At 35.2% G+C, this 12,205-nt stretch overlaps 1 protein-coding gene across 2 annotated transcripts in view; it reads right to left on the minus strand.

The window, feature by feature from the left end:
• DLC1 (DLC1 Rho GTPase activating protein) overlaps positions 1-12,205 on the minus strand; it is a 228,586-nt gene that overhangs the window by 174,260 nt on the left and 42,121 nt on the right. For both annotated transcript variants that reach the window (XM_057420250.1, XM_057420249.1), the window contains one exon: positions 1,543-1,692. In XM_057420250.1, the coding sequence (XP_057276233.1) occupies positions 1,543-1,692 (150 nt within the window). The remainder of the gene's footprint in view (positions 1-1,542; positions 1,693-12,205) is intronic.

Genomic DNA, 12,205 nt, shown 5'->3' on the forward strand with positions numbered 1-12,205 from the left:
TGGAAGCATTGCAAAATGCAGTAGAGCCATGGAAATGCCTCTGTAGAGGTCAGCTCAGGTACAGTTACTCTTAGAAGCTTCTGCTTAGCAGAGTTATCCTGCAGAACCACACTTCCTACCCTATTGCCCATGTTTCTGAATAATATTCAAATGCTTTTTTTTTTTTTACTGTAAAATCAGTATGAGACTGAACTCAATGCATGAATGTCCTGAAAACCAAATCTTTTTGATCCTCTGATTCATAATACTCAAAGGGCCAAAAATTCATAGAAAATCAGTATATATAAACAGCATATATTCCATGCTTGATGAAAGCTCTCTTTCTGAAGGGCTGCTCTACAGCATGGAAACAGGTGCCACCTCTGATTATCATTCAGGTTTACTTATATAGGCTGTCTCAACTCTCTTTATTGCTGTAAAAAATTAGTTAAAATGCTGGCACTGATTGGTGACATACAAAGAACAGATGTTAACACTGTACATCGTATTTCAGCTTTCCTGTACCATCAGTGCTGAAGAAGACACTGCAAGAATGTTGGTATCCACAGGGAAAATGTTTAACTATTAAAGGTGCAATTAAGTTCTGTCCTTTAAAAATGATGTAATATATAATCTCTTCTGACCAAACCCACTGAAACTTAAAGCTTTTCTCACCTAAAGACCACTCACTTGATTATAGAGCAATAATGAAGTCTGACTTTAATAGGAAAACCCCATCATTATTTAAAAGAAAATACCCCTAACAAAAAGAAATGACCTGAATGTTCACCTAGACATCTTGGTGCAGTATTTCTCAGGTTTCTTAAATTGAAATACAGCTGCACCACATGTGGGTGAAATTAGCAGGAAGGCTGCATGAGAACACCTTGGGTCAGCTATTTCATGTTCTTCATAGTTACATGTGTAAACATTTTTCAGGAAGAAAGAACGCATCAATCATGTTTGTGAACTGCCCAGTATCCCTTAAGACTACTCTTAGCAAAGAATTACCACATTTAAATAAATAAAATAATTGAAGAAATTTAAATAACTAAAGTACACACTTCTGCCAGAATCTTACTTTGAATGACAGAGGATTTAATATGTGTGTATGCCAAAAATCTCATGGACTCTCCCACTAGCAGAAAAACAAGACCTGTAGCTCAGATTTGCTTTTAGTTCTAACTACATAATTTCAAATGACATACACATATGTTCTGAGACTGGTGTGATCCTGACTTTGTGCTGACTCTGCATTTACAGTAAGTGATAATTAGAGATTTTCTGAATATTGTAGATCTCTCTTTTTTCATCTGGAAGCTCTGAAGCTCTTCATTTATGAACTGAATTTATGAAATGATGATGCCAGAAGGAAACAATGTATGCCAATATTACTGCCTTCAAAACATATATACATAGAAAAAAATACAGGACAAATTCTTTACGAAAAGAGCTTTAGTTCTGAAACCAAGGAGCTGAAAAATATGAGGACCATAAGAGAAAGGGTGAAATAAAACTAGAGTCTACTTAGAATAAAAAGAAAGAGTAAGCAAACTGGCTTACAGGTATATGCCTCCGTTTGTATGTCGGGGTGCTGGATGGGGAAGAGCCTGCACTGAGAGCATTTTCAATATCCTGGTCAAGCTGGTCCAGTTTCATAATTAACAGCACCATTGAATCCAGTCGTGATCGATCCCGATCCTCTGTTATTTCCTAAAGAACAGAACATATAATTGCTAACTCTGAAATGGCATTAGTTGGAAAGAGTAAGCTTAAAGTTCAATTTCTAAATTTGGCATGAAAGTACAGTGAATAATAAGGAGAAAATTTTCTTTTTCAGGAAAAATGCTGTTTTGTGTAATCAGTTCACCGAGCATTAACTTCTGCTGGGAAAATATTTTATATTAATAGTTAATATACACCCATTATCAAAATTCAATTTTAAATAGCACAATTGTTCAGCAGAAATGCATCATTACCATTTTCTTGATACACATACTCTTTAAAGAGTATGCAAACCATTCCTCCAAATATTCACCCCAAGTTAATTTGATTGCACAAATACAAACAATGAAGGTTAATGTATGATCAAAATGTAGAAAAGGAAGCTCAAAGAAGCCATTCTCCAGCTGAGGATAACCACAACTACTTTTTCTGGTGGAACTCATCAGAATAACCCATGTTTTGCAATTTCTGAGAAGACATTTGTGTCTTGGTTGGAAATTCTTGAGAATACATGAGATACAGTAATATTATAGTAAACACAAAATCGCAGATCCTCTGACAGGAAAGACAGAAAGATGAGGGGTATTCACACAGTAGTCTGAAACACTTAGTTTATGAAGTTTATTTCCCTATACTCCATCTGAAGCAACTGGAGACAGAGAAGGTCCTCAAAACAGCAACTCAAAGCAAGACCTTCAGTTAGATGGACTAAATCTCAAGGAATTCCTCCCCTCTTTTCCCTTTTTCATAGAAAGTTAACACAAAAGTTAGCAGTGAAACAAATTTCCTCAAAAATCAGGAATATGAAAAACCCCACTGGTTCCTATGTGGATTTTCATAATAGGAAGTTAGAAAATAGGAAGTTCCATTAACTCACTTAAAATATTTTTATATATCCTTCTCAAGAAATGGAAACAAAGATCTTATAATTAATTTACTGTGTCCAAGAAGCAGGGAATATAAATGCTCAAATCAGCCTTTTCTGGTAGTCAATAAACTGTATTTCAGGCTATACAGTGACTTCTCTAGTTAGTTAGATTCTACAAGCAGGTTTTTTTATAGACTGCTTCAAAGACATTGCAAAACATGAATTAAATTATTCCTGCTAGGATTAAAGGAAATGCATAAAAAATAGTCATATAAAACATGGTGTACATGGTCTTTGGGTAGACAGAGGTGATGAAGGCTAGTTAACTAACTCTTAGAAAAACAGACATACAAATCTGTTAGTCCATGGCAGAGTTATGAACAGCATACTTAGCAAAGGCCAAACCCAGGAAAACTGTGTATTTCATTTCTTATTACAACATGGTATTTTGGATTGGGTTGCTGACAAAGCTTATGAATTTGCAGGACCTCCTGATGAACCTGAACTGAATTTAGAATGACCCTGAAAGAATATTAACCTCAAAACACCAAAACAATCAGTAGAATGGGTTGAGTTTCAATTCTTTTCAAACTGAAAACGTAGTGTCCCAAATGATTCATTGAAACTCCATGTATCTTCAATTTAACTGATGTTAAATTGATGTCTGAAATTTGAAAATGTCAGAAGAGTTATTTTTTTTCTAATTTGCATGGGTGCAGAAAACCCAATGGATCAAATAAGTGTCTGCTAACAAAGGAGATATGACCTCCTTCATGGCATAGGGCTATGTTTGCCATGGTGGGTGGGATTGTAGCCACCTTACCCATCCAGAGCGGGCCGGTACTGCTACCAAAACTAGCCTGCCACACAGTCCCTTAACTGTGTGTTTATTAGTTTTGCTTGGAAATACAGCACTGGAAAGTTTAATCATTCTAAACTGTACACTTGACTTAAAAAACAAAAATTAATTGCCACACTACAACAAAATGAGTGGCAGTGAATGAGTGAGATTTTTTAGTTTGCTTGGTTTATGTTTGGGTTTTTTTCAAAGCAGACAGATAACAGGCATTTCACATGATGACAAAGAAGCATCTGACATTTTCCCCAGGCAAACAGTTTGACTTTCCTGCCAAAAAAAGTATAAACTTGCTCAGCATGTAACAGATTGGTAATGCTGGAGAATCTGCTGAAATGGAGAAGTGACAAAACATTGCTCAAAGTGATATTCAGGCTTGAGACAACAGGCTGGCTTTGCAGGCAAACACCTCTTTCAGAAACCAATAATATTATCACTATGGAATTTAGCTATTCTGTTCAGAAGTCATAGCAATGGTTTGTGGTTCTGACTGCTGTTGACATCAACCTTGTCATAAGAAGTTTTAACACTTCAACTATAATTTCTACTTTTACAATTTACTCAATAACACAATAATCACCTTCTGTTTGGCTGGGGCTCTATCAAATTGTATACATGAAAGCCTAAGCATAACACTAAAAATTTAACACATACAAATAAAAAAAAAGCTAATCTTGAGTTGGAAACCCAATGCAACAGACTAAATAAATATTATCAGAAGATTAATTTGTGTTTACAATTTTACCCTTGATATTATCTAATAAATTTCAGAGAGCTTTATAACCTATTTGTCTTTTTTTTATCTCTGGTGTGCATATTCTGAGATTTTATTACTCAAGTGTGATATAATCTAAAGACAGGAAGATATTAGCAATTAATTTGTTTTCTTTTGAAAACACAGTGTTTCCTTCGCATCCAGTCTTTCACATTTTTCCTCACTGACTCCTACTTACCTTCCGAATTAGAATGCAAAAAATATAAATACCTTTACCATTGTGAAGTCAAAACTTGGGCTCTTACTATCTTAATTTCTGTCTTAAGACATTTGCATTGGGCAATTCAGGAACGTATCACATATACAGTAGGTCAAACTTGAGATGTTATTTGTCTGGGGATTTTATTTTTAACATGTCTCCACACAAAGAGGAAATACTTTAGGTCATGAACTGGAAAAAACAATATTTCTTTTAATTTGTATGCTCACTGGTGTGATAAAAAAGCTAGTTAAATTTGAATATATTCATATGTTTAGAACAGAAAACATTGTAACTCTTCCCAGAATGAAGGATACTTGAATTAATCCTAAATTAAGTATTAAACCCCCAATGTTTCTAAACATTTCTAAAAAGTAGGAAAGTACACCTTGCCCCTGCTTTTTTTTTTTTAAGATTGCAACAGTTTTATCCCCATATTATCAGTACCTTACAGCGATTTTAACCTACTCGAACAAAGAAACTATTTAAGGAGTACAACACTTTTTAAGTTTGGATTTAATACATTAATTTTGTCTTATCAGGGCATGGTAAAGCAATTGAAACACATACCCTTCACTCACTTGTTTTTTTTAAACCCTGCATTTCTCTGAGTGTATTGTTGCCCACCTCTTGCAGCCTCCGTTTTACATCACATACACACACTTTTCTTCCTAACGTGTAGCCCCTTTTCTCACATATCTCTTTCAGCTGGGTAGAGATACCTTTTAAGAAGTATGTGCTGTTAAGAGTAAAATCTATTCTAATTTTTACAGCAAAAATTTTGTACAGAAATAGTTAGCATACAAAAACTAAATTTTTGCTCTTTTAATATCCTCAGGGGGATTGAATCATTCCTATCTTCCCTGTAAGTGCACCTTTTCAAAGAGTCTGCTGGTTTCCAGACCAGAGCAGATGCTCATTAGTGTCACTGGGGTCCCCTATAGTTAAGGAAAGGGGGGAACATACCACTCCAAGTGGCCCCTTGTTAGAGCCATCAGGGTACCACTAGTCTTGCTCCTCCCTGACACTCTTATGTCAGGGATGCTCATAATTTCTTTGGAAAAGAAACCTTGATTTTCAGAGGCAAGCCTATTGCACAACTGACCAGGCAAGCTTGATTACCCACAAGAGAAAGAGATCTTTTATGGAATAGTTGGCCGAGTTTTGTCTGGTATTCTTGATCTGCAGCCAGCTGGACTGACTAAAAACCTTGTATTTAATGTTATGTATTTCAAATGGCATTAAATTACTCATTCCTGTATTTCCTTGAAAAAAAAAAAACAACAAAACAAACCCCCAAAACAAACAAACAAAAAACCAAAAAACCCCCACAAAACAAAAAACCCAACAAAATACCCTTTTTTAAAACCAGAAAGTTATGAAATCACTAGAATCTATGATTCTACACTATGAAGGTTTTCAACTGAACTAAAACCAAACAAAGAATAAAACAAGATTTCAGAATTAATCTGTTGACTTCTACTAGCAGGTGTACAAATCAGATGTGTAATTTTCATCCTTCTCAATTGCAGTGTACTGTTCACAAACCTTGAAAAATACCTCAGAATTTTATCTGTCTCTAAATTTTACACTCTACAGTACCATATTAGAATCCTATTCTTCATCATATGGGAGGGACTGCAGATGGAGAACATTAAAACACAGTGAAAAAGCTAAAGCACTCTATTCCTTTTTGACATAAGACACAAGGCCTAGACACCAGCAAAAATCAGAGCAAGATTACTATTATAAATCATATTTTGAACTAATATTTAGAATAGGCTGGAAATGGAACAAATAACGTAAGCATACACTGGTATACACATGCACAGGTGAAGAGATATGCTCATGCACGCAGCTATCCCTACTCATTCACACAAGTTTTTTGGGAAAGTAGCTTTTCTTTTAATTTTCTTACAAGAACTTCAGATAGCTGACTCAATTTTTCTGCATATAAAGTATTCAATAGACCTGTTTTCCATGTTCTTTTGAATTTCTGTTAAACCCACAAATAAGTTATGCTTGCAAAAATTAAGTATTCCAGGAGCACTTGATTGTTATATCATGTAGTAATTGTGATTTTCATTACTGTATCTTTAATTGACATGTAATAAATATGATTACATTAAAAATTCAATCTCTGAATAACATATTCTCTTATCAAAACACATGCTTTTTATACTTCCAGGTAAAAAAAAAAATAATAAATCTGTATCTATAATATTTATCCTTCTCTGCAGCATAGTACTTGCAGGGATACTGCTGCACTATGTCAGCCAGGTAAACTAACGAGCAAAGATGTTAGTTTATTAATGAAGTTTTGTAATTCACTGTTGATGAAATAGAAAAATCACTCAAAAACATGGGGCAAAAATAATGAGGAATCATTATTACATGACTGTGTTAACTCAGCAGGGATGCCAGGCAATACTCATGAAGTGGTTGCTTCTGAAACACAACAGCTCTGTAGTAAGAAACTAAGTCAATCAGGGTCATTTTCTAGCTAGTGTCATATTGCCACGGGCAGATATTAATGGAAAACATAGATTTCTCAGGCTGTCATTATGGCTTTAACAGCATACCAACTCTCCTGCAATACTAATGCAAATTATAGTTGTTGTCACTAATTCAGGTAACCAGTAGAAGCAGAATCAAATGTCGAATTAGCAACTCTAAATGGTATATCTTGTCCAATGTATAAGGTAATTATCTTACAATACAATTTCATAAACTACAGATGATGGGTGAAACCTGGTTCTCTATCTTTGGAGTTACACTTGTTCACAGTAGCTGGTCTGATGACACTGAAGTCCCAGTAATCATTCCTATTTAGGATCATATAAGGATTATGACTCTGAAAATTTGCCAAAATCAAATCCCATAGAGGCACAGAATACAACATGAACATAATCTGTCTTCAATGGTTGAAAAAAAAATATAGTAAAACATAAAATCACTAATCGTGTTCTTTCCAGCATAAAGGATATTCAATTACTTTCCAATTTCTTTCTTCTTCTTCACATTTTGTAAATAAGTGTTATACTCATTCTAAAACTCACCTTATATGACTACAGTTTTATGGCTATGACTGGCAAAGTAAGCAAAAACCAAGTTTTTACTTTTACAGTGACCCAATTCTCTTTGCCATGAGAGGGAAGACTTAGAATTTGTGGTGAATATTATGACAGTAATCTGAGCACTAATTATCAGACTTGAAAAATAATGTGATTAAACAGAATTGTGATTAAACAGAATGTTAGTTGACTGATACGGCATTTTTATATCATTTATTGTATTATTTATATTATATACTCAGATCTAGTAATTTTGTGCAAAACCAACCAAAAAATACTTCAGTGAACTTCTTACTGCTTTGCTATTATGCTATGAATCAGAATGTCAAACAAGACAACATAGTGACCCTTAATCAGACATGAAATCAGCATAAGCAACATTGTAAAATTTAGCTTGGATACATGTCTATTGGCATGTGTTTTGCAAATACACAAACAAGTGAATCTGTGTACTTATATTTTATATGCCTACTTTACAGGCTAGTGGAAAGGGAGCTGGAAAACTGTATTTGAGCTGCGACAAGTTTTTGGACTCCAACTGTTCACATTCATCCAATTTGGAAGTGCTAGAGAGTTACAGTTGTCTGGATGCCTGATGTGGCAAAACAACTTAGGATGCCCCATTCTTAAAATAAATTTAGGACTTAGGGAAATATAACTGAATACATGACAGATACAACAGATTTCATCTATTTGGCCCATTAGTATACTTCATAAATTACTAGTGATTTGTTCCTCCTTAAGACAAGAGACCTAGCGATACAAAGGTGGAGATAATTATGAGCCAGCAATGTAACCACATGCAAAAAGAGACCAACAGATCTACACTGCGCTAGGGAGAACACTGCCAGCAGGACAAAGGCTGGAGGGGAATCCTTCCCTTCTATTCAACCCCAATGAGATACAGCTGGGCTCAGTGCTGGCTCCAGTACTGGACTCCCCTGTACAATAGGCGTACTGAATAGATACGGACATACTGAATAGTGGACATAATAGAATATTATTAATTAGAATGGATATTAGAATATTACTGAATAATGGACATAATAGACATACTGAATAGACATGGACATACTGAATCAAATCCAGTGAAGATGATTTAGGGTTTGGAGCATCTTCTATATGAGAAGAGGCTGAGAAGACCAGAACTGGTCAGCCTGAAACTAAAAGGCTCAGGAGGGACCTATCTGATAAGTAAGTTAGAAGATAGAGCCAGGCAATTCTTATTGGTACTGAGATAGGACACAAGGCAATTTTTTACAGATGGAAAGCAAACCCAGTACTTTCAGTTTTACACTAAAGACAGTGCAAAGAGAATGGGGGAAGAGGAATGAATTTAAAACCTAGCTTGTCCTCCAGTTTATAAATGAAAACACAGAAATAGCTACTATCTATATGAAGTCTACTAGTGACACTGTACCCCACAATACCCAAAGCTATTGCAATAGTAGTACTGAGCAGACTCTTGAAATTAATGGGACTCTTCCCACTAATGCAATGTTTTTGAATCAGGCCTAAGACAGACATGAGAATTAAAACCCACTAACCACTGTACACTCTAACTTCTCCCAGATGAGAAATAGAAGTGTTTGCCGTATATGTTTATCATGCTACCCCAGTAAATGAAGAGTTTTAATACAGGTTGCACTGTCAACTCAATCTTTTCAGGTAAGATGCTTGTTCATTAATATGACTGTGATTTCAATAAATGAAAAAAAAGCCTATTAAAAAAATACAACACAATCACCTTGCTAATAATACCTTAATCAACTTGCATATTATTTGTGTGCATGGAAGGGAGGGTCTTTACTGAGTTTCAAGTCCACCTAATAAGTTGCAGAATATTTCCTATATTCACTTTTCTTTGCAAGCGAAATGTTTGCGTAAAGCTAGGAAACATTATGGAAGAAACGTGCTGTTGTACAAAAATTATAACAGATCCTCATATGAGTGGAGCAAATTTAGCTGTTTATTAACCTTGTAATCTTTCCATGAAGGCTTAGCTCAAAGACATCCAAGTTATCATTCATCTGTTTTTGTTTTTTCTTTCCCCAATATAAATATTTAACTGTTTCTGCCTTTTACTTTAGTTTTATATAACTTTTTTTTGAGTCCTGGGGGTTTGTTTATATTCCTATTTATTTACAAGTCACATAAACACATACACATGCGTGCATGCACTCTGATTTGTGCAAAGAGACTTTGTACGTTGATGGTAGGTTTAATTTTGGCATTTTCTAAATGCAGAAGTAAATATTAGAAGTTTACCTGGAAAGCCTAATTAAAAAATAGATTGGGCTGGCTCATTACCAAGAGTGGTCTGAGAATTTTTATATATTGAACGACAAAACGTAGGAACATTTTGTAATAGCCTGTAACTCACTGAAATCAGCCCCGTGCTTATGTCTTCTGAGAAACCAGTCATCTATTTAGATACCTAGATAGAAGAATCTGTATTTATAATATATAAATATTCTGCGTATTTCTGGTTTTGATAATCTTGCTCAAGTTAGCAGTTTACAGCAGTTTACATGAGAGATTCACTAGCCTTCTCTGCCAAACACAAACAGTTTCCAATCCCTCTCATGTCTGGAGGAAGCTGTTGGAAGAGAAAGGGAATCAAGGAAAGCTAAGACAGGGTATTCAGCAAAGAATGTTTTCTTTCCCTGCACCCTGAAGCATGACTAGATTATCAGCACTTCTGTAAAAAGGAAAGTAATTAAATACGAAACTTCAGAGTTGATGGTGTAAAAAATGAGGCGGTGGTTTCAATGTGGAGAGATGTGCTCAAGTTCTTGTACAGAAAGCTATAGATACAGACAGGTATATACCAACCATATTGGATGTCAGGGAGTCCATGTCTGAAAGGACACCCAGGATCAAGGCACAAAAAGCATGAAAACAGATACTTAAGACCTACTTTAAATGAGTCACTAGTTAATCTGCTCTACTAGATAACTGACCTACCTCATTTGTAAAGCGAGGAAAGTATTAGAGCATCACATGAGGTTCAAAACCCATAACCTACTCTCCAACTTCTTCCAGGTGAGAAATAGAAATGACTGTCTCAATTAAAATACTAACCTATTAAATTAAGAATTAAATTAAGAATGCAGGTTGAAAGAGGTGAGGTGATGTGATATGGGGTGGGATTGCCCTACATGTTATGATATGACCTGGCTACATCACTATCGTCAGGATGGACAAAATGGAAGACATAATATAGTTTTTTTTTTTTCTTAATTTATTGTGCTTTTCAGTGTTACTAAATTGCAGCACTGCAGATCTGATCAGGCTTGCAGAAAAATGAAGGAACAAGTAAGTACCATTAGTGTGAAAATGGTATTAAAAAGGTAAGACAATGGCTAGCAGAGGAGGAAATAATGCTAATCTAAAGAGGACACTTGTGGTACAGAAAACAGAAAAAAATGCAAAAGTGGAGCAAACTCCACAGAAGTCTGGTACAATACAAAACTTTCCACTGTTAATATTCTGCCCCTGAATACACCACCTTCCCATGCAAAGCTCTTTGGAAATCTCTTTTATATGTTTTGGTGTTATTTCTGGTTCATTTAATCAGAAAAAAAAAAAATGCACTAACTGAAGATTTTTAAAGTGACCTGAGAGAACTGTTTAAAGATTTTCTTAGGTTTACTGTTGTGGCAGATGTACCAACGGATGAAAAAGGCCGTTGCAAACTCCCAAAAGCTGTAAAAGAGTTACGTTTTCTTGCGCAGACATTCAGTGACAAATAGAGGAGGGAAGCTGAGGATTTAAATTCTCTCTAATAAGACTGAATTTGTTTAGAAAAAGTGAAATTTAAAAGAGCACTGTTTCCCAGGCAGAATGTTCTCTACAATAGAAACACTGGAACAGATTATCCGAATGCTACATAGGCTTGCATGCGACTTGCATGACACAATTGATTCAGTTGTCATATAGAGAAAAAAAATTGTAGAACAGAATTACCTTTTTAGTATAAGGTTAATCAATGTGAAAACCACTCAAATCGTTATAACAACGATGGTGTTTATAGTACATGCATCTCCAAGTGCAAGACTCTGAATAGGGAGACCAGCGTCTCTTCCTGCAACTAAAGACAATGCTCAGAAAAAGTTGTGGTCAAATATAATATGAAAGTCCCAATGCTTGAAGATCTACTTGCTTGCCTCTCCGTTTTGCCCACTGCACTGCTGCAGGACTAGTGCTTTGCTGTAAATCCAAGTATTCTGCATAGCTTCTCCATATTTACTTCTTAAAGACTGATTGTTAGCTATATAAGTGCGCTTGTTTTTGCCTCTAGCAATAAGCTGAGCTTTTTGGCTACACCTCATCATGGATTGTGTAGGCTGATCATTTCCTTCTTTCAAAGATTCTTTTCAATAACTAGACAAACTCTAATGGATATTGACCGTTGTATAGTAAATCCACTACTAAACCTTACAGTAATGATTTAAGATATACTTTCACCTTGGATAAGTCTAGTATTTCAAGATTCAAGTGTGATCAGAACTCATTTAATAACTTTGTACTTTGTCCTGTTTATAGCTCTACTCCAAAATTAGTTTTTAAAAAAGAGATATCTAAATCATGATCTGGTAAAGGTCATGGTTTCACAGTTACTTTATTTTTCCCCAAATTCACAGTTCTACTACGAGTTCTTTTTCCCTCACCCACGCTCCCAGGCCAACCCTCACCCCACCTTGTGCAGTAGCACTAGTTTCCAGTA

This window comes from Pezoporus wallicus, unplaced genomic scaffold (assembly GCF_028554395.1).
Source record: "Pezoporus wallicus isolate ANWC-B61680 ecotype Strahan unplaced genomic scaffold, APGP_CSIRO_Pwel_v1 contig_5552, whole genome shotgun sequence".
Lineage (NCBI taxonomy): Eukaryota > Metazoa > Chordata > Aves > Psittaciformes > Psittacidae > Pezoporus > Pezoporus wallicus.